Source organism: Calidris pugnax, unplaced genomic scaffold (assembly GCF_001431845.1).
Source record: "Calidris pugnax isolate Ruff unplaced genomic scaffold, ASM143184v1 scaffold44, whole genome shotgun sequence".
Lineage (NCBI taxonomy): Eukaryota > Metazoa > Chordata > Aves > Charadriiformes > Scolopacidae > Calidris > Calidris pugnax.
Window position 1 is genome coordinate 2,617,438 of NW_015094506.1, and position 20,367 is coordinate 2,637,804.

The window sequence follows — 20,367 nt, forward strand, 5'->3', positions numbered from 1 at the left end:
CCGAGCCACGGGGCCTTCCCAAGCTTTTCTTAGCTAAAAACCAGCACCCCCAGTTCGGGGTCCCGCAAGCCAGGCTGGGGTTTGGGGTGGGGGGGGAAGAGCGGAGAAGGTGGACGTGCCTGCCAGCAGGGCCTGCTGGATGAAACCAGGCAAGTGTGCATACCCCAGCGCAGCATCAAGTTACCCTGCAACAAAGATAGTAATGTGTATGTGCAAAGGAGGGAAGTCAAATCCTTCAGCCCGGGTTCCAAGGCTCGCTTTGTTGCTAAAATAAACCAGTGTTTGTTCCTGGGAGTGATGGGGAGCCGGACTCGATAAAAGCAACAGCGGTGAAAGCCCCCACCTTCAGAGTTATGAACAGATTTAAAAAAAAATAAATACAAAAAATAAAACCAAAACAAACAAAACTTGGGAATTGATTGCTTTTCACCTCGTGTATCTAGGTAAGAAACCCAAGGGCAAACTGCTGATCTCAAGGGTGCCCAGAAGCAGACAAAACTACACATAGGTGACTAACTGAGCAGCCTAACAGCTGACTGCTCCAGAGGAAATTCCAGTCCTTGCTCAAAGGCTGAAAATATATATGCTTTTATATTATATATGCTTTTACTGTGCTTGCTGGATTTATATAACACTTTACACATGTTTTTCCTGACATTATTTTCCATACTCCACCAGAAACTCAAGTAACCGTGCCACTTCTGGAAAAACAACCTTGCGTCCAACTTCTGTCGAAACAGCTTCTCCCTCTACCCCCAAAGCCCCAAATTCCAAAACTACCCGTTTGCTTCCTGCTCCTTCAGTGATTACAGATCCCTTTCAGCAGCACTTCTCCACTGCCTGGGATGTCTCTCAGTAAGACCAAAAATCCTATAAAGTAGAGGCACGTGGGAACAGTCTTATGCATGAAATATATATTATATCTACAGGTCTCACAGATGGCAGACAGTGAGCAGCATTATACCAAAAATCTTGTCTCTGAGGCACCTGCCCAAAACTTCTCTCCAGAAAAATTTACAACCGCAGGAAATGGCTGCTTGATACCCAGTTAACAGTACTCACTCTAAATATTACTTTTTACAAGGGAAAACTACTGCCCACCGGGTGCAGAGGCTGCAGAGAGCTAAGCCCAACAGCGAAGGCCATTCACGTTAGTGCAGAGTCCTTCAGCTTTCCACTCCTTATATGTGCAAAGTGTGCAAGCCCTCACACACGCTTCTCTACTCACCCAGAGGTACATCATGTTAGCCTGGGTCCTTCAAACCCAGCAGTGAGATGATCCGGCAACGCAAGAGGCACTTCAGTAAGATTGTCGAGACCAAGGTTGGTTGAGGGTTTGGGTTGTGTTTTGTTTTTTTTTTTAAAGGAAAAAAAAAAAAATCCGAACGGCTCAGTTTGAGGCTTAGAAAGCGTCTCGCCTCCTCCACCCCCCTCCTCCAGCTCTGGCTGCTCTGCGCTCTTCTCTCGCACTTAATCTCTCCCTGGGAGTTCCCAGCCCCGTGTGTCTGTACTGGCGTGCACAGCACACACTCTGCATTCGCCTCCAGGGAATTTCTCTCTGTCATTCTGCTTCTAAAAACACAATCTCGGCCTCACAAGATTCTTGCAAGAGGCAGGGATGGGTGGGGTTAGTAATAAATGCAGCCCGGCTCCCAGTGCCGGAGCATGCTTACTTCAGAAGAGGGATCTTTAGACATGAATGGAGGCAGAGCGTTAGCGTTGTCCTCCAAGGTCACAGGGGGTGAGGGACCCATTCCCCCCCATCCCGCTAATTGCTTCTCCTAGAATCATCTGCAGATGCGGGAGCTGTGCAGGGTGCCATAGGCAGGTTCTGCACATCTTCATCTACCCCATTCGTTAACACCCAAAACTCAGTCACAATTCAGTAGTTGTATTTAATCATTAACCACTGACAGGCACCGAGGAGCACAACTATGGGGATCCTGATGCTAAGGAGAAACACTGTGGTTCTGTGGTGTGCCAGCCACCCTGGAGCTCCTGCAGAAGAAACAACCACCATTGGCATGAGCTGAAGACAAGAAGCCACTCACAGATAAAGGGGTTAATCTGCTTTCGCAGGTGGCTCTGCGCATGAGTATTTTACAGACTTGCATATTGCTACAGGGAAAGCAGCAGCTGGCTCCAGTTCCTCTGAGTGTATCGGGTTCCCACTTGCCCGGAGGCAGCTTCCCCCCAAGTTTGACTGGGGCAAGGGCCCTCTCGTGGCCTTGAGCTCCCAGCCCGCTCTCCGATTTCAGGTTTGCGAAGCTCTGCCGGTGGGGCAGCAGCCCCAGCAAAGGCACGCTGGAGCCAAAGACACTCTCGCCCCAGCTACCTCGACAAGCTCCAGCAAGCCCTTCCCCGCACCAGCCAATCCTCGTCCCATCCCCCATGCCCGATGCCACAGGACAAGTGTCACCTCTCATCTCATTAATCAGTTAAACCGCTCTTCCAAACTAGGAAAACGGGTTTTCTCGCCCCCTTCCCACCTCAAAATGAAGAATCGACTTCCCTCGCTGGGCTCCAAATGCCAAGTTAAAATTGGCCTCTTCTCAAACAGGGGGAAAAAAATAAAAAAATTAAAAAAAAAAAAAAAAAAATCATGTTTTCATTGAGGCACTGGTCTCCTTGGAAATGAGTTTTGAAGAAATATTTTTATCTCAGTCAAAGATATAGAAATGGTGCTCTTTCACGTATCACCTCTACTCCCTTTACTTATAGATTGCTTCAATGCAACCCACCAGGCTTGGAGCAAAGCAAGCAGCCATGCAGCCCGCCGTGCTCCACCCGCAACTCAAGTCCTATCTACGTGGGGCAACCAACTGATGTGCCTCCCCTTCACAGCCAGCACAGAGATCCCAGGCCTGCCCCATGCTCCCCTCATCTTCAGCAAGGTGCAAAGAGACCCCAGGGCCAGGCTCTTCCCAGGTACAGGCACAAACACATGGGATGCCAGTGGGCTCTAAGGAAATGCATGACTGTCGTTGCAGTCCCACATAAAAACCTGGAGGAATGGCTTATCATCATGACCAGGATATAGCAGCCATGGGGATGCACTCGTTAGAGACAGGCAGGACACCACTCAGCTTTCCAGCCAGGACAACCCAAGCGCTGCTGCTCAGGGGAAGGAGCAGGAGCCTCGTGTTCCAGGACACTCAGATGCACAGGGTTGTTCAACTACGGCATCTCTCGGGCCTCCCATCTGCTCTCACCTTTTGGCACAACAGGTCAGGTTGAGAGGGTGAAAAGCAGTGTTCCTAAAAAAATCACTTACTGCACCAAAGCCTATGCACTACAGTCTCCAAAGAGTGAAGCATATGATCCACAAACCTGTTCTCAGATGCTCCGTGAGGAACAAAACGGTGGCAATGCTGACATTTGCATCACGGTTAGACACTTCAGCTAGCGTTTCAGCAGCTGGTCACGCCAGCAGCAGCTACTAGTTCAGCCAACCTGCAGACTCGGGTAGACACTTCTGCACCAAATCACCTTGATGGCGTTTTCAAGGTTGTCTTCCAATTCAGAATCCCAATCCAAAAATGATCTTACTGTCATTTTAATGAAGGCCAAGATTCCTTGCGCGCAAAGGAGAAAGTAAGAAGACACATGGGCCAGGTGAGCAAACCCCAAAAATGCCTAGTTCATATGTATTTCCATAAAAGATTTGAAAAAGATGAGTGCTTAAAAGCTAAGTTGAAGAATGACCAACAAGCTCCCTAATAATTTTTTAAGAAAAAAAAAAATCTCCTCTTTCAGGCTTACTCATCCTTTAGGCCACTCTTCCAAGGGAGAGAAAAAGAAAAACTTTCCAAATAAGGTTGTTCCTTAATTTTAACAACTGGGACCCAGCAACTCCAGAGCTGGACAGGTTGCATTCAACCTCCAAAGCGAAACAAAGACCCATGAGCCCTCCTCAAATCACCCAAATAGTGGCTTGAAATTCATCTGCCTCTGTTGCTACTAAGCTATCACCTTTCCAAGGAAAGTACTTGGGAGGATTACTGAGAGCAAACGACTTCTTGTGATGAAATACCCTTGTCCTGGAGCACTTTTTGATGAACTGCAAGAGCAGGTTTCTCAATGCTCAATATACTTAGGCAGCGAGAGGAGGACCCGACCGGTCAGGACACCTCTAGAGGCACCGCTGCTCTGATCCAACAGAGCGGCTGCTGCCCAGAGGTTCAAACCAACACCAAGAATCTGAAATGTGCATCCAAGACAATCCACAGTCGCAGACACTACTGGTGGCAGTGGGGCAACCATGTTAGTCTCAGATCACAAGCAAGAAATATATATTTACTTGGCTGATATAATTATGTGGTAAGAAAAAGAACCAGATGAGCTATTAGGCCTTCTTTAAGCTTTTATTCAGATTATATAGTTTTTCAACTACATTAGCTGGTATGTAAAAGATATCAATAGAAGTCATTATTTTTTCTAGAAAATTTATCCTAAGAAAACACAAAATATTCTGCAAGTAGCAAGAGGAAAACAGTATGTTAATGAGTCTAATTCCAGAAACACAAAGGCAGACATGACTAAGACAGGCTTTTGAAACAGGTAGCTAGAATCCCCTGCAAATGCTTTGTCTTAATCCTAACAACAGTGCTTCACAGGATATGTGTCAGGGAACTTGGAAGGCTGCTGTGTGTGGAAATACACATGATCTCTTAGGGACCTTTCCTGTCTCAAAAAGGATTAAAAGCAGAAAAGGAAAAGATTTTGAAATTAATATATACCAGGCTAAGAGAAAAATGTTCAGAGAGCTGTAGCCTAGTGAAACATTGGTGCCTCCTCTCTGATGGTAGGCTGTTGTGTAAATCAAAGTGAAAGGGGAAGAAAGCAGTCTACAAAGATATTAATGCTTGTTAGAAAGGTAAGGAAGGCATTAGCAAGTAACAAAAGGGGAAAGAGAATAAAGGGAGCACATAACCACTTATTTAATAATCAAGGTATTTGGCAAAATAAGAGGTACTGGTAAAACAGAGGAAAAAAAAAATCTACCTGCTTCTGTACCAGTATCAAAAGCCTTAATTACATGTAAGAAGAATTGTGGCTGCTCAGTTATGTGCATAAATTCAACCCAAAAATACTGCTGGTACCTAAGTTTCAAATAAGCCAAATGCTCAAAAAATAATTTAGAAAAAGTTCTAACCTATTTAGGAAAGATCTGAGTGGGCAAACGGGGAGTAGGTATGGCACAGTTTCAAACTGACATTATCTGTTTCTGGCTGATTGTGTCTCAGAGGCATATGATTTCAAATGCTCGTGGATTAACATTCTGGCAGATAAAGCTCAAGACAGGGTACGAGCTGGTGTGTCTGCTACACACTGCTGAAATTACATTAGATAGCACACAGGATGAGTAGCTAGCTAAGCACCTCTTCATAATGGAGGAAAAAAACCATCTGATCACCAGGAATTTCAAACGGAGCGACACTTGCAGGAGACGTCAGGGGGCTAATGCCAAAGAACACCCTCGAAATTTCTAAATTACAGAAAACAATTTCTTAGTTCAAGAAGTGTTACATTGAAAATGAGCAATTCCATATTAGATTCCATCTTGACAGAAAAGAGCAATCAATTGTAAAAATAGAAATTAGTAGTAGCTTAGGTAAAAATGATTGTGACGATCACATTTGGATATATGGAAAGAAAAAAGAGACCAAACCAGTTTATCTATGTACATTCTCAACACTTGAGTGGGACCACAGGTATATTGGCATATTTTTTCCTGGACAGATTATTTATTGGGCTTCCCTGTAACATCCCCACATCCGGACACTTGTATAAATTCTAGCAAGTGAAAAAAAAATTAAAAGCTGAGAGAAGGAAACAGAAAAGAAATTAGAAAGGGGAGGTGGGGAGAAATTACAAGGGATTCCTAAAAACAAGAGGTGAAATCCACAGCCAGAGCTGGAAGACAATAACGAGCTTTTCAAAGCTTCTCAAGAACCGCAACCCCAGCAATTGTGTTGACCTCCTACTATGTGGAAAAAGGTAGAAACATCCCCAAGACCAAAGAAAGACCCAAAGCATTCAATACGTATTTTCTGTTCTATATTTGGAGAAGTCAGCTGTTACAGTCTGTGATAACGAAATGCTTTCCATTCCAGCAGTAACTAAGGAAGATGTTCCAACAGCTACTCAACAAACAGCACTGTCGTCCTCTTATCTAGCTCAAGCTTACAAACAGAAGGGATGTAACGAGATAACAAGTGGGTTTTAACCAAACTACAGCTGTGAACATACTCAGGTGTGGACACTCAGAAAGGCCTGCAGTCTGCATCAAACTGCATTTGCAGCTCTAATAAGCCCGAACTACAGTACTAATGTTAAACCTGATGTAAGGCCAGAAGAACAACTGTGATGCAATGACATGCCCAAATGGAGGTGTTTGTTGGAGTCCATATTATTAAAGTCCTGCTGCTGTTAGCTAAGTTTGGCCAAAAGATTATACCTCTGTCAACACCAGAAGACTGCATCAGCAAAGCAGCTGGTGAAGCCACCCATACCAATTTTTGCATCATCTGAATTTTCCTAGAAGCATCTAGGTTGGAACTCTTCCACTAACGAGAGCTAAAATAACATCTCAATGCCGAGCAAAGCAAAAAGTGAAGTGGGGTCTGATAATGGGAGGTTTGCAGAACAAAGCTGCAGATGGAAGGCGTCAGGTAGGGGAGCGCAAATTAAATTGTGTACCCGTGCACGTCTGGGACGGCCTTCAGATACATGAATGAAAAGTACTGATCACAAAAATATCGACTACTGATGTTTAATATGGGTTTCTGGCAACCTCTCCTGTAAAACAATACCATAATTTTTTTTTTAAAAAACAGTCTGAACTCTAAAATAAGATTAAATTCCTTTATAGTTAATAAGTGCTATTGAATCTATGTGTTCCTCTTCACTATGCAGTTTTCCTTGGCTGAAAAGTGGGAGGGGAGGTACTCTGAGGTTAGGGCAGGTTGAAGAGGGAAATTTCATTTCAAGCCAAAAGGAAGACAGTTGTTCTCTCCGCCAAGAACCAGACTGAGCTTTCACATTTTTCGCCAAAGCTGGATTCTGACTGAAGACGAAGACTCGATCATTGTCTCACCATGATAAGCACTTCAAGGACCACCTACAAAAGGTCTGACAGGAGATGGGAAGGGAGACATCCTCTGTGGTGCTCAGAGGGAAATTTCTGTGACTCAGTGGCTGCTTTCCACAGCTTATCTGACTCCGGCAGAACATCCCAGCCAGAAAACAGGGCAATCAGACTCCCGCTAGTTGTGGGGTTTGGGTATGCCTTGTGTCTTGTTTTTTCATTTGGTTTGGTTGGTTGGGTTTTGCTTTGTTTGTTGTTGTTTTTTGTATTTTTTTTTTTTTTTTTAAAGAAGATTAGAGATAGGGCTGGGAGCTATCTGGGGAGAGGCACAGAAAGCAGCCCTGGGCACACATGCAGTTCCTATAGAGATAAGAGGATCATCTTTGAGGTTGGTTTACTCCTTTGGGTGCCACTGGAGACTACTCTGGCTGCAGAGTAACTGCTCATTTGCAAAGATCTCCCTCCACTCAGGATCCTGGCATTATCTCCGATTATCAGAATTTCTGAACCACAAGGTAGATTTCCTCTCAACATCCAAAATGACTCCAGGAAGCCTCTTTCTGCATTGTCCTGTTTGTGAAAGGAGAAGAATATAAAGTATATACAATAAATCGCCCAGAAAAATACCACAATCCCTTTTAGATGTTTTGCCAAGCAAATAAGCCAAACTTTGGCATATTACAAGGAAAAAAAAGCTATTTAGTTATAATGCAACCTGTTTCATTACTGGAAAACTGGATTCCCTCTTCTCTCTCCTGCAGGTATAGTTCAGCTACACAGCAAGAGGCTTCTGAAAAGAGACTACTTATTTAAAAGCAAACTATCAAGGGCTAGTTTATCTTCCACAAAAAGCAGAAAGCCTGAAACAATAAAACACCTTGACATGCAAACAAAACCAACAATTTTCAGGGACTGTCCTGCTACTGACTTCACATAGTAATTAAGTTTTTAAATAAACTTCAGAAGGTCTCAGTTCACAGGCTTATCATTCAAGTACGCAAGAGAGGGGGAAAAAAAAAAGGAGGAAACTAGTACCAAGAAAAGCTCTTTAGACTTTGTTTGGGATTTTCCTCTCCTCACAAGTATGCTCAAGAGCACTATTCTGGAAGGCACTGTCAATCCTTCAAGAGAACCGCAATAAGCTCAGTAACAAGAAAAGGTACGTTGCTGAAAATGTGTTCCCAGACAAAAATATACTTTTAAATTAAAACCAAGAACAACCCACATCAACAAAACTAAACCGTGAAGCCAGATAATTCAAAGTTAAACATTCAAGAGCATGCAAAAATGTAGATGTAAGGAATTCTTACAGCTGGGGTATACTGGTTTGGCCAATCATCTGCAGAAATGAAATGGTGATGCAACTGCTCCCAGGATATAGCAAACACGAGTTTGGGAAGCCAAGTAGGAATTTCCGAGAATTCCACCTTCCAGCCTTAGTATGGTAGAACAGGAGTGAAGTTTGCAATCCTCCAACACCTCCTGAAGAGAAGCTAGCACGCTTAAGGTCTGCAGAAGAAAAAGCATCTCTGCAGCTGTTACCATTCCAGGCTTGATTTTCAAGTTGTATCTTCTCCATTCTATCACACCTGGATCTAGTCTGAAGTCCACACTGAATTGGCATACAGCAAATATATTTAGATACTTGCAAAAGGGGATAAGAATAAGCTCTAACACTGGTACTTAAATCTTTATTTTCATAAAGTTTAGTTAACTAACAGCTGCCTTGTATCTTCACTAGTGATGTCCAGAGAACAAAGTTTGATCTCCCTTCAATTTTTCCACAAAGTAGCAGAAAGTATTACACAGCATCAAACTCTTGCAAAAGTATTTTTAGTGTCAAAATCAGGAGTACAACATCCAACTGAATGGATAAAGGGCAAAAAGATACTTTATATCCTAGACTTACTTGTCAGTGCTAAAGAGGATATTTATTTGGTTGTGGATTTTGAAGAGGAAGCCATAAATAAAAAAAATGGAACTCAGTTCCTTCCTCCATAATCCATCTCTTCATAGTCTGCAAGGGAAGCTATACCAAAGGATGAACTGATGGCATCCAAGTGTTACACTATTCAAGGTGTAAGACTTAGACAGCAAGAGAGAAACAGCTTCACTGACGGAGCTACAACATCGTTACACCATTTTTTGTCTCCATGCTTGCCGTGTCAAGTGGCTATACCCCATCAACGATTCATCAGCATAGCAACAACCCAGCAAATTAAGAAAGGATATGAAGATCAGAGTATTGCAACAGTGGGGAAAGGAGGAGACAGGGCGTAGTTCTTTTCCCTGGACACATAGGAGTTTATTAATATGCTGAAACTTTGGCTTAGGCCTGCTGCTGATAAAGGGGAATACAGGCAGAGAACAATACCATCCTGCAGAAAGGGACTCCTTCTGTCTTGTTTGTGCAAAGGAAGGTTAACAATGTTAGTGAGTTATTCAGGAAGTAATAGATACCCTCTCGCCCCGAGCAAATTCCTTTTCAATAACAGTAGTAATTTCCTAGGCAATACAACTATATCAAGGTATAATGGCTACTATATTTATCTACATAGGCTCTGTACTGCTGGGATCTAATTTACTACGGCATAGAAATCAGTTTACAAATCCTGAGATAGTAAAGTTGCTAGAGACAGGAATAAAATTCTGTCCTGTGTCGCTTGGTTTGAAGTCTCGGTTTTAACATCTCTTTTTAAGAGTATAAAATGCATTCTCTCCAACTTAGAAAGATTCAGAGACTAATAAACCCCAGAAGCAGACTGCAAATACACCCACAAGAGGGAAGAAATCAGCTTAACAAATACTACATTGTGCACATTTTTTTATCCTTATTGTCACAGCTGCTTTCTTTCTTTTTATATTCAAATAACATTCTTTCATTTGACCCTCTGAGAAGAAAAATAATCTATGACTACCTAGAAGCCTTACATACCTAATGAAGACAAAATATCTTAAATCTGTGATGTTTTCATTAGCTGAATGCCTGAAATACGGCTTCAGTATGAGAAACAGTGCAAGTATATAATCAGCAAAGAAGAAAGGAACGACTCCAGCTAATGAAGAGGTAACACCGATAAACACTGAATGACATCTCCTGAAAACAACAAACCTAAATTGCTAAAAGTCTTTGGTGGAGCACAGCATCAACCTGTGATAAGTAAGGGTGGGTGGAAAGAGACCAAACACACGTGTCAGGGGACTGCAGATGCTTCCATTACGTAACGGCAGTAAGAAAATCCAGGCAAAAATCACCATTAACAGAACTAAAAGCAAAATATTTCAACAGGGGTATTGGCAGTTGTCAAACCACATAAGGGAACAGCAGACTGTTCAAATGTAAAAGGCATTAATAAAGCATAAGACAAGAGGCATAAATAGATATAAAATATAGAGGAAGATTTCTAGAGGACAGAAATGCTACTGGAAAAATTTAGTTATAGAATACAATATCCCCAACTTCAATTCACAATGATCAGCAAAGGTCAGTTGTCAGAAAAGCAATTCTGCTTCTGATCTCATTTTGAGCTAAGCGGTCCTTAACCATACCCGTGCCACCACCATCTAGCTGGATTATTCTCATGGCTGCAGCAAACAGCTCTCTCCATCTGACTGGTTCCTCAGGGAGTTACGAACATAAGACAATTTAGAAAAGTGTCTCTGTAAAGACTAACTGCACTACTTGCTTCCAACTTTTTAAGGAAAAGACAGTCCATCCTTTTAAAGTCTTTTTAGTTTATATATTTAATATGGGACTTCCAGGAAGACATGCAGATAGATACCTACCTGTGTCTTTTAATAGAGCATTTTGCTGTTCTGCAGATCTCACGTGCAGGGAGTACTGGAAACACCCGGAGTCTGTAACATGGGATGTTCCAACAAATTCAGATGTATTTCTTGGCACTTGTGTCAACTGAGATACTCAAATAAGGAGAATTTTGGCTCTCATAGGAGCAGAGGAGGTATGGATCTGGTATTCAGCAACATTGCAGTCTGTGGGGCTCAAACATACTGTCACCCTGAAGCACCTTCAACTGATCTTGTATTAAGGCTGTTCCACTTTCCCTTCTTTCCCCACATCCTGCCATGACCAAAAAAAAAAAAAAAAAAACCCCAACCAAAAAAAAAATATAATTACTTCTTGGGCACGTGCCCTGAAGTGCCACATCTACACGGTTCTGAAATCCCTCCAGGGATGGTGACTCCACCACCTCCCTGGGCAGGCTCTTCCAGGGCCTGACCACCCTCTCAGGAAAGTCATTCTTCCCAAGATCTCATCTAATCCTAAAAAAAAAAAAACAAACCCAACCCATAAAAAAAATTACAGTACTGTAAATTCCATTCTGACACCTTTTCTGATCAAATTCTGGCAAAATTAAACTCTTCCATTAGAGACCGATTGCAACTTCCTTACTCTTCTGATCCCTTTTTAAGGCAGAAAAGCAAGTAGCAGCTCTCTCACATTAATTTTAGATGAGATGAATGGTATGAAGTAACTACGGCCAGTCAACACATGCAGTTGTTGTGACCTAGGTCCTATGCAATACATTCTCATCTCCATCCAAATTTAAGCTTGGAAGTGTAGCCATACTGTCTGACAACTACTGTACCCGCTACAGTACTTTGATAAAAAAGCAACCAGCAACAACAACATATAAAATTCCTCCCAGTTCCCAAATTCCCAGAAAGCAACAGTGACCAGAACAATCTTTTCCCATCCTTGTGTGGCCTGAAGAATGCATGTTTCCTTTCAGATAAAGGCCTCGCTATGGTTATCTAATGCTAATGTCACTACAAACTGGATTAGAGATGCCCAGAAACCTCGAAATATGTACATGGATAGTCAGCTGTATCCTAATTCTAAAGTCTGAAGGAAATCAAATGCTCCAAATTGTGCCTAATGTAGTTAAGTTTGCCCTTTAGGTAGGATAGACCAGTAAGAACATATTACACAGTGATTAGATTAATTCTTGAGTGAAATTCAGAGGGCTGGCTCTATCTGTCTATTGTGCCAGTATATTTCGAATTATTTCAGAGACTAACACTCTTCCCATGCTCTGCTCCACAGCAGCAGCTGCTCAAAAAATACAGCAGTTCTCTGTCTGGGGTGAAGTTGGCAGCAACTGGGGACAACGCTGCTGTCAGAGTTCAGCTCCCAGTTCTGAAATGCCATTCTACTGGAAATACCAAAGAGCCTAAATCTGGCTACATATACTGCGGGATGTAAAATATCTCTATCTCAGCTTTCAACACAAAGTCCGGAGTCTCATGACATTTACTCCTTTGGCCCCTGTCAGTCTTTCTGCAGACCCTGCAAAAGGATTGGAGCTGGCTGCCATAAATGGTTGGAAAACAAGTTGTTCTCCAAGCACTTGGAATTGAGGAGCGCTGTTTTAGCTTAGGGAGACCATGGCAAGGAGCCAGGGTGACAGGTGTCCCAGAAATAGGGATGACGATCAAACTGCTGCCAACCTTAGCCACTGCCGTCCTCTTGACCTGTAAGAAAGGGTAGCCCATACTCTCAAGGTGTATTAGAGGAACGATGGAGCAGGAAAGGCAAGAAAGACACATTTGCTGGCCGTACTTGAAGTCTCTCCTCATTAAAATCCAACTGTGAAGGAATTGCAGCATATCTCATCAGATACAATCCTACCAGTAAACCTTTATTAGGTCCAGCAGCAAGCACAGCTCAGCGCTGCTGTAACAGAGTGCAGCTCATCACAACCCTCAGGCACCAAAAGAGTTAAAAACGCAGATTCCTGCTAAAACTGCCAAAAGCTACAAACCTTCTCCTGTGTGGGTGGCAGCAGCAACTAAATCCACTCCCCAACAATTGGCTGGCCCAGCTGAAAGAGAGGTGGGAAGAGACAGGTCATAGGGGACACCCACCCCCCCCCCCCCCCCAATAAACAGCAGCACAGCATCTGCTCAGGTTTTCAGCTAAAAATCAGTGAGACAGTTCTCTTCACTTTATCGCCAGCCTCTTGAGACAGCAGCCTCTGACCCTTATCAGGAAGAGCACCCTTGTCCTCTAATCACAGACTTCCTGGAAAATGCAATCTAGCCGGCAATTAATACAGAATAGAGGAAAAAAAAAAAAGCTTCATAACATCAAATTACCACTGCAAGATTTTTAAATACATCCCCCACCGAAATGACAGAAGAATTCAAGCATGTTCTCACAAGCCATCTTACTCCCACTAGCGTTATTTAACAGTACTTATTAAAAAGATCTCCTCTCACCTCTCCCCCCACCAAAAAAACCTGTCCGTCCGTCCCCCCCAAGTCTTGTTTTGCAGATGTTGCCTGCAGCAGCATAGCTTCTTACTGTGAAAGCTTCAACACAGGTGCGCAGAGCATGACCTGGGCAGAATTACATGTGCCGTTTCCACTGGGAAATCTAAAAGACTTATTAAGCCAGGACAGTGCCGATTAATCTACTAATGGAATGAATCAAAAGTGTGTTCCTGGCCCTTTCCCTTTCACATCCCAAAGCCTCGGGGGAGCTGAAACCATCTGGCAAATGCCTGCTCCAAGCAACATTATGCCACTGCTGGAAATACCTCTCCCTTAATATTGAGAAGAATGAAACCATCTTCTTATCCACCAGCTATTCTCGGGAGCACCCGTGTAGCTTGCTGAGGTAGATCCGCTCGCAACGCGGCATCCTTGCCCAGCCGAGGCAGAGCCGCTCACTCACCGTGCAGGAGAAGTCAGCAGAACAGAAAGCGATCCCATTCATTTACTCGGGGTCCTGCTGAAGCGGCCAGCGAAAGCGGGGCAGCGAAGCAGCTCCCGTACTGGGCGTCACGCAGGCAGGCTGCCCTCCCACAGCAGAGCCCAGCAGCAAGCAGGCAGAAGCACGCTCAGACTGAGGAAACGCTCCTGCCGAATTCTCCCAGTCCTTTCTCCGTGCAAGGGGAGTTGCAGGTAGGGTAGCAAGGAGACGTTTGTGTTACTTAAAAAAAAAATAATAATTTCTCGTCCTTTAAGAGAGCTTAAAGGGAAATCAAGATATCAAACACTCCAAGGTTCATATATGATACGTGTCATTACTGTGAGACAAAGGGAAGGACTGACTCAGAGATGCTGAACACCCCGCACTCTTTGAGTGAGAAGCAAACTCAGGAAGAAACAGAGCTATGAGGCAGCTGTCACAAAGAAAGGATCTCTGGCACTTTAAAGATCAGACAGGAGCAGAGGAGCCTCCTATCTTACAACTTAGACACACACAAAAAAAGAGAGAAAGGCCCAAGACTGCAGCAGTCACACGGCTGTGGAATTATGTAGATGGTAACAACTGTTTTTTGAATGTCACAGAATAATGCAAGCACAGGGCAGGAGAGACAAGAGGTCCTCTGGGCTCAGAGGCAGCACAGAGCATGTTTAGACAAACATCCATCAAGAATTACCTAACTTGTTATTACAGAATCCCAGAAACAGGAACTCCAGTCCCCTAAACTACCATTCCAGTGCTTCACTACATCGATTCAGAAATGTTGTTTCACCCCATAATAGCCAATTTAAGCCTTCCTTGATGCAAATTAAGCTGCCTTCAATGGACATAGTAAATAACTGATCCCCATCATCCATACTTCTCTATTTTTTTTTGAGGAAGGAACAAGGTCAATCTTTTTCTCCTACGTCACACTCTGAGACTCCTTTTCTTGTTCTTCCCTAATCTTTTTCCAGATGCTGTCCACGTTTTTCCTGAAGTGCATAAAACTAGGTACAGTGCTCCATTCACTGTGCTCAGCTCTGAAGAATAACTACCTTCTGCCATTACTTGACACTCTTGGAAATAAATCCAGGTTTTCAACATCACAAAAAATAGCACCACATACTCAGTTTGTTATCCCCTATTACCTCAGATCTTTCCTTTGATATTACTGCTTAGCCAGCTATTCTCCATTTTATATTGCACAGAGTTCCTTTTGTTAATACAGCTTGGTTTTGTTTAATTTCACGTTGTTGGATTTCAGGCAATTTCTGCAATTTACTGTGATCTTTTTGACACCTAATCTTACCTTCCAAAAGCTGCCAGCCCTTCCACATACATATATTCAGTCACTCTTTCATTACCCTGATGTTTGATGAACAGTACAGAAGGGCAAAGCAGCCAGGACAGACCATGGTTAAAACTCCAGATCACACACACAGAGAAAAGCATGACATAATTACTTCAATTTTTCCAATGAGGTGCTCAGCCCCTTCTTAATTTTGCCTTTCATTTGCCTAGTTTATGTAAAGGTCATGCAGGACTAGGTCCAAAGCCAGTAGCTTTCTCCATCTGCCAGGCCTGCTGCCGTGTCAGAGGAGAAAATTAAATTGATCTGACATGATTGGTCCTTAAAAATTAGCATTGTATGTCTGTTGTTGCCTTAATTTCCTTTAGTGAAGGATTTGACCGTAAGCATCTGACCTTTTTCGGTATCTTTCCAGGTTCTGTAACACCAGCTGTATTTCTTGGGATCCCTACCCTTCTTTAAAGAAAAAAAAATAGGATGGAAGAATAATATTTATTCACACACACACTTCCTTCATTCATTTGAAAGCTATGAGATTTCATGGCATGCAGAACCAACGCTGGAGACAACTGATCACCCAAGAACAGCCTCTAGGGCCTAAAGGAGGACATCCCCAAACCCTCACTATAGAACCCTCACTGTAAGCGTGCATCCATCTTGCACTGCCCCCTAAGCAGCAGCAGCGCTGTGCAGAACACGTGCCTTTTGCTAAAACGAGCTCGGGCCAGGAGCCTGCTCAAGCTGGAGAAGTGCTAGAGATTGCCCAGCTCAGGGTCTTCTCTAAAAGCAACTGTTACCAGCGCTCCTTCTCACACATCCCCTCCCGCATCGCCCCGAGACATTCTGGAACAGAGCAGACTTGCACTACAAAAAACCTTTTCCTCTGTGACTCTTTGAAGAGCCAAATCCCTAAGCCGGCCCTACGGAGGGGTGGCAGGGCTTGTCTCAGCCCTCCCTGCACGCTCCCTGTGCTGGGTTCAGGCAGTGACACGTCCTCTCCCCAGCGCTCCAAACAACAACTTTTGTCTTTGTTGAGGACGGCCGCCCCAGAACCATAGAAAAGTCACCCCCAAATGCTTGTGGGATGGAAGAGGCCGAACCCTCTTCTCCCTCTCTCCCAAGGTCTTTATCCCTTCCCGCCCGAGGGCCACGGCAGGGGCTTATGCCAGGGGACAAGCCCAGAGGCAGCCTGCGGGGAAGGAGAAGCGGCCGCCCCGCACCGCGCCCCGGGCCGGGCCCCCAGCCGGCGGGGCGGGGCGGCGAGCGCTGGCCGTGCGCCGGCTGCCCTCTCCTGGCAGCCCGCCGCCAGAGCCGGCCCGCGCCCGCTGACACCCTTCACCCCGGCACCCTCCTCCTCCCCGTTACCCCCGGGGCTGGACACGGAGCCCGAGCCCGAAGGGCTGAGCTCCCGGCCACGCCGCAGCAGCGCCTTCCAAAAGCCCGGCAGCATTTACGGTTCATAGAATCATCACAGAATGGTTGGAGTTGGAAGGGACCTTAGAGATCATCGAGCTCCAACCCCCTGCCACAGGCAGGGCTTTCCTCTGTGACTCTTTGAAGAGCCAAATCCCTAAGCCGGCCCTACGGAGGGGTGGCAGGGCTTGTCTCAGCCCTCCCTGCACGCTCCCTGTGCTGGGTTCAGGCAGTGACACGTCCTCTCCCCAGCGCTCCAAACAACAACTTTTGTCTTTGTTGAGGACGGCCGCCCCAGAACCATAGAAAAGTCACCCCCAAATGCTTGTGGGATGGAAGAGGCCGAACCCTCTTCTCCCTCTCTCCCAAGGTCTTTATCCCTTCCCGCCCGAGGGCCACGGCAGGGGCTTATGCCAGGGGACAAGCCCAGAGGCAGCCTGCGGGGAAGGAGAAGCGGCCGCCCCGCACCGCGCCCCGGGCCGGGCCCCCAGCCGGCGGGGCGGGGCGGCGAGCGCTGGCCGTGCGCCGGCTGCCCTCTCCTGGCAGCCCGCCGCCAGAGCCGGCCCGCGCCCGCTGACACCCTTCACCCCGGCACCCTCCTCCTCCTCCTCCCCGTTACCCCCGGGGCTGGACACGGAGCCCGAGCCCGAAGGGCTGAGCTCCCGGCCACGCCGCAGCAGCGCCTTCCAAAAGCCCGGCAGCATTTACGGTTCATAGAATCATCACAGAATGGTTGGAGTTGGAAGGGACCTTAGAGATCATCGAGCTCCAACCCCCTGCCACAGGCAGGGCAACCTCCCACCAGACCAGGTTGCTCCAAGCCCCGTCCAGCCTGGCCTTGAACACTTCCAGGGATGGGGCATCCACAGCTTCTCTGGGCAACCTGTCCCAGTGCCTCACCACCCTCTTGTTATCTAGAAGTAACTTTTGCAAAGTTTTATCATCCTCTAGAAAAAGATACTAAATGCACACAAACTACTTTAAATTTCTTCTGGTTTTTTTTATTATTATTATTATTATTGTTGGTTGGTTTGGTTTTGTTGGGTTTTTTCCCCAGTTGAGATAGAAATGCTCACCCATGGAACCACAGTGCAGCTGTGCAAGCAGAGGACCCCAAGCCCCCCTGACCCCAGAGCTTTAAAAACCACTCTGGTTTCAAGTTAGCTGTGCACAGAAGAACTTTTCCCCCGTAAAACACACTTAAAGCAGGGGAGACTCGTTGCCACAGGATGTTGCGGACGCCAAAGATTTAGATGGACTCAAAAACCATGTAGACAGATTCAATAAAGAAAAATCTATCACAGGTGATTTAAAAAAAAAAAAGATATTAAAACAAAAAATAATCTATGGCCAGGAAATCCCAAAGCCGCAGGATTGCTTCAAGAGTAGGGAGGAGGGGAAGTATCACCAAATCTTGGCGCTGCTCCCTCTGCTTTAAGTACTTGCTATTAGACACTGTCAAAGCCAGAGCACTGGAAGGCAGAGACCCGTCTGACCCAGAACTGCCGCTTTCGTGTCCTCAATGGGACAGAACACCCATCAGCAGGCTCTTTTCTCCACACTGGGTTTAGTCCTCCAACCGATCATTTTACAGCCTGCTTCTAACACACATGCCACGCTCTCTAGGACTCCCGCAATTTCAGCAGGGGAAATCTAAACAAGATGCTGTCCCCTCTTGCCAAAATAACTGAGGGGCTTGGGAGCCTCCAAGGCTCTCGCAGACATCAGGTAACACTTCAACGGTCAAAAAGGACATCGCAAGAGAAAAAGCGGTCTCCCAAGAAGGATGACTCACATCTCCTCTCTTTAACCCCAAGCAGAGATGAGAAATTGCTCAAATCAGAGGGCTCAAACATGAAAGGAATTTGTATTACATCATCCAGCCCATTTCCTGCCAACGCCTTACAGCCCCAGAGCTTTGACCCAACTATTCATCAGCAAGGTAATCGTTACTTCCCTTGAGTCTTTATAGAACTGAAGGAGCTTATTGTCAGGAATTAGCACGTGTCTGACTTAGATGCACTCCTTAACATCTTCTCACACAACTTTGCTCCACGTGGTCATTTTTTTCTCTCTTGTTACTGAGTAACAGCAAAGCACACATTGGTATGGAGCTCATCAAGGGTGTTTATGAAAGGTCTTCAAGGTTCTGTAAGGAAAGGATTCCCTGCCTTGTATGCGGAGAGGCTGGAAAGGCAGCAGGCATGAGGGAAAAGGGAAATAAATATATGGCGAGAGTGATCTGTTTGGGAGACTTGTGTCAACTGCAAGACACTGCGCTTCCTGTATTATTTAAGGGTTTTGATGGTAGGAAATTAGCTAAACAGAAAGGAAAGGAGAGATTTGGGGGAATGTGGCCAATATAAGCACAGCGATTTGGTTCAGAGTGAAATTTCAGAAAGCAGATTTATAACAGGCTCAGTGTTTAGTGATGTATACGTCAAAATTTTTTCTAATTCCAATTCCTGAATCTTCCCTGCAGCTTCTTAGGGATGCAGTCTGGGGTTGAGAAAACAAGGAACCACTTCTTTGCAATTCAAGTGATCAACCAAGACAGTTCTGGATTCAGGGGAGAAATATTACTAGATTAGTCTCAGAGGATCTTATCTTTCCTCTTCCAACTCACCCATAATCATTTGAGCTTCAGTATGTAACCAACTCCTCCTTCAATTTTTAACTAAACACCCTGCCCTCTTGTTTTCCTTCTCAGATATAATGATTTCTGTTGCTTTTAACTCTCTTCACTATTTCAACACTGTTTTTACCTTCTGAATGTGCTGAGAGTTATAAACAGTATTGGATGCGATCCGGGAAAGGATTTCTCAAACCTCTCCCCTCCTGCAGTGCTAAATGCCTTTCCGTAAGGTATCTTAACTGTCCCTTCACAGCTTAGGTGCTAAATGGTAACCCCCAGCAGTTACCCCATTACACACTTTTGAACCCCTCTGCATGCAACTGCCTCAGGGATGCTTCCCACCTCCTGAATATGTCGGGCATTTTCACCCAGACCGCATTCTCTAAAGTGAAGCTTGTTATTTGTTATGGGACGCTGCAGTTAGGTCAGACCCTTCAGTCCCATCTAGTACAGAGTGGGAATATTTCACTGCTTGCCTGAAGAGAGGCTGTGGAAGCCAGGAAGCAGCAGATTTGGCAATCTTAACCCCAATTCACCTCATTTTAAACATAAGGAAGATGTTTAGAACAGTTTGCCTCCATTAGCTTGGTCTCATCCCAAATTTTGGGTTGTTTGCTTTCAAGCAAAGAGGCACTCCACAGAAGCACGGGGAAAACCAAGCCTAGTCTTCTCATTTTATATGGAGGACCTCAGATGCTTCCTGATCTTTGTCCTGGCGACTCACTCCAGGAGTAAGATGTTAAAACTTCATTTAAGGCCTTCCTCCCTCTGTCTTTCAGTTTCAGCATCTGTATTAAATACACTCTATTCAAAAGTGTAAGTGGCAGACAGACCAAAACCCCACAGACAACCCTCCTTTCTATTCCTGAACAACTTAACACTTCCACTGCCACAATCTCACTGGTTACTGAGCCAGTTAGTGCAACAACCCTCTAGGGTTTATTTTCATGGTCAGTTACAAGCAGGAACACAAATTAAAAACCAAAATGCTTTTCAGGAACACTACTTACAGATTCAAACTCTTGAGACAGGGAGTCTTTGTTCCAAGACTGACAAAATAGGGCACTAGAGAGACTGTGGCTGGTGCTATCATGGTACAAATAAAAACAAGTGGCCAAGCCATTTTCCTCCAGAAAGTCACTTTTCATATGTTTTACGACAAGAGCATCTCAGTCTTTAGTTAATACTAAACCAAGAGATTT

General features: G+C 44.9%; 1 protein-coding gene across 11 annotated transcripts in view; it reads right to left on the minus strand.

Moving 5' to 3' along the window:
• The window catches only part of RBFOX2 (RNA binding protein, fox-1 homolog (C. elegans) 2), a 180,485-nt gene that overhangs the window by 117,631 nt on the left and 42,487 nt on the right, over positions 1-20,367 (minus strand). The window contains exon 1 of one of the 11 annotated variants that reach the window (XM_014963613.1): positions 1,229-1,472. The exons of 9 other annotated variants lie outside the window; for them this stretch is intronic. In XM_014963613.1, the coding sequence (XP_014819099.1) occupies positions 1,229-1,243 (15 nt within the window). In that variant the 5' untranslated portion in view covers positions 1,244-1,472. Of the gene's footprint in view, positions 1-1,228; positions 1,473-20,367 lie in introns of those variants that run through there. One more of the 11 variants, XM_014963604.1, reaches the window with a different exon arrangement.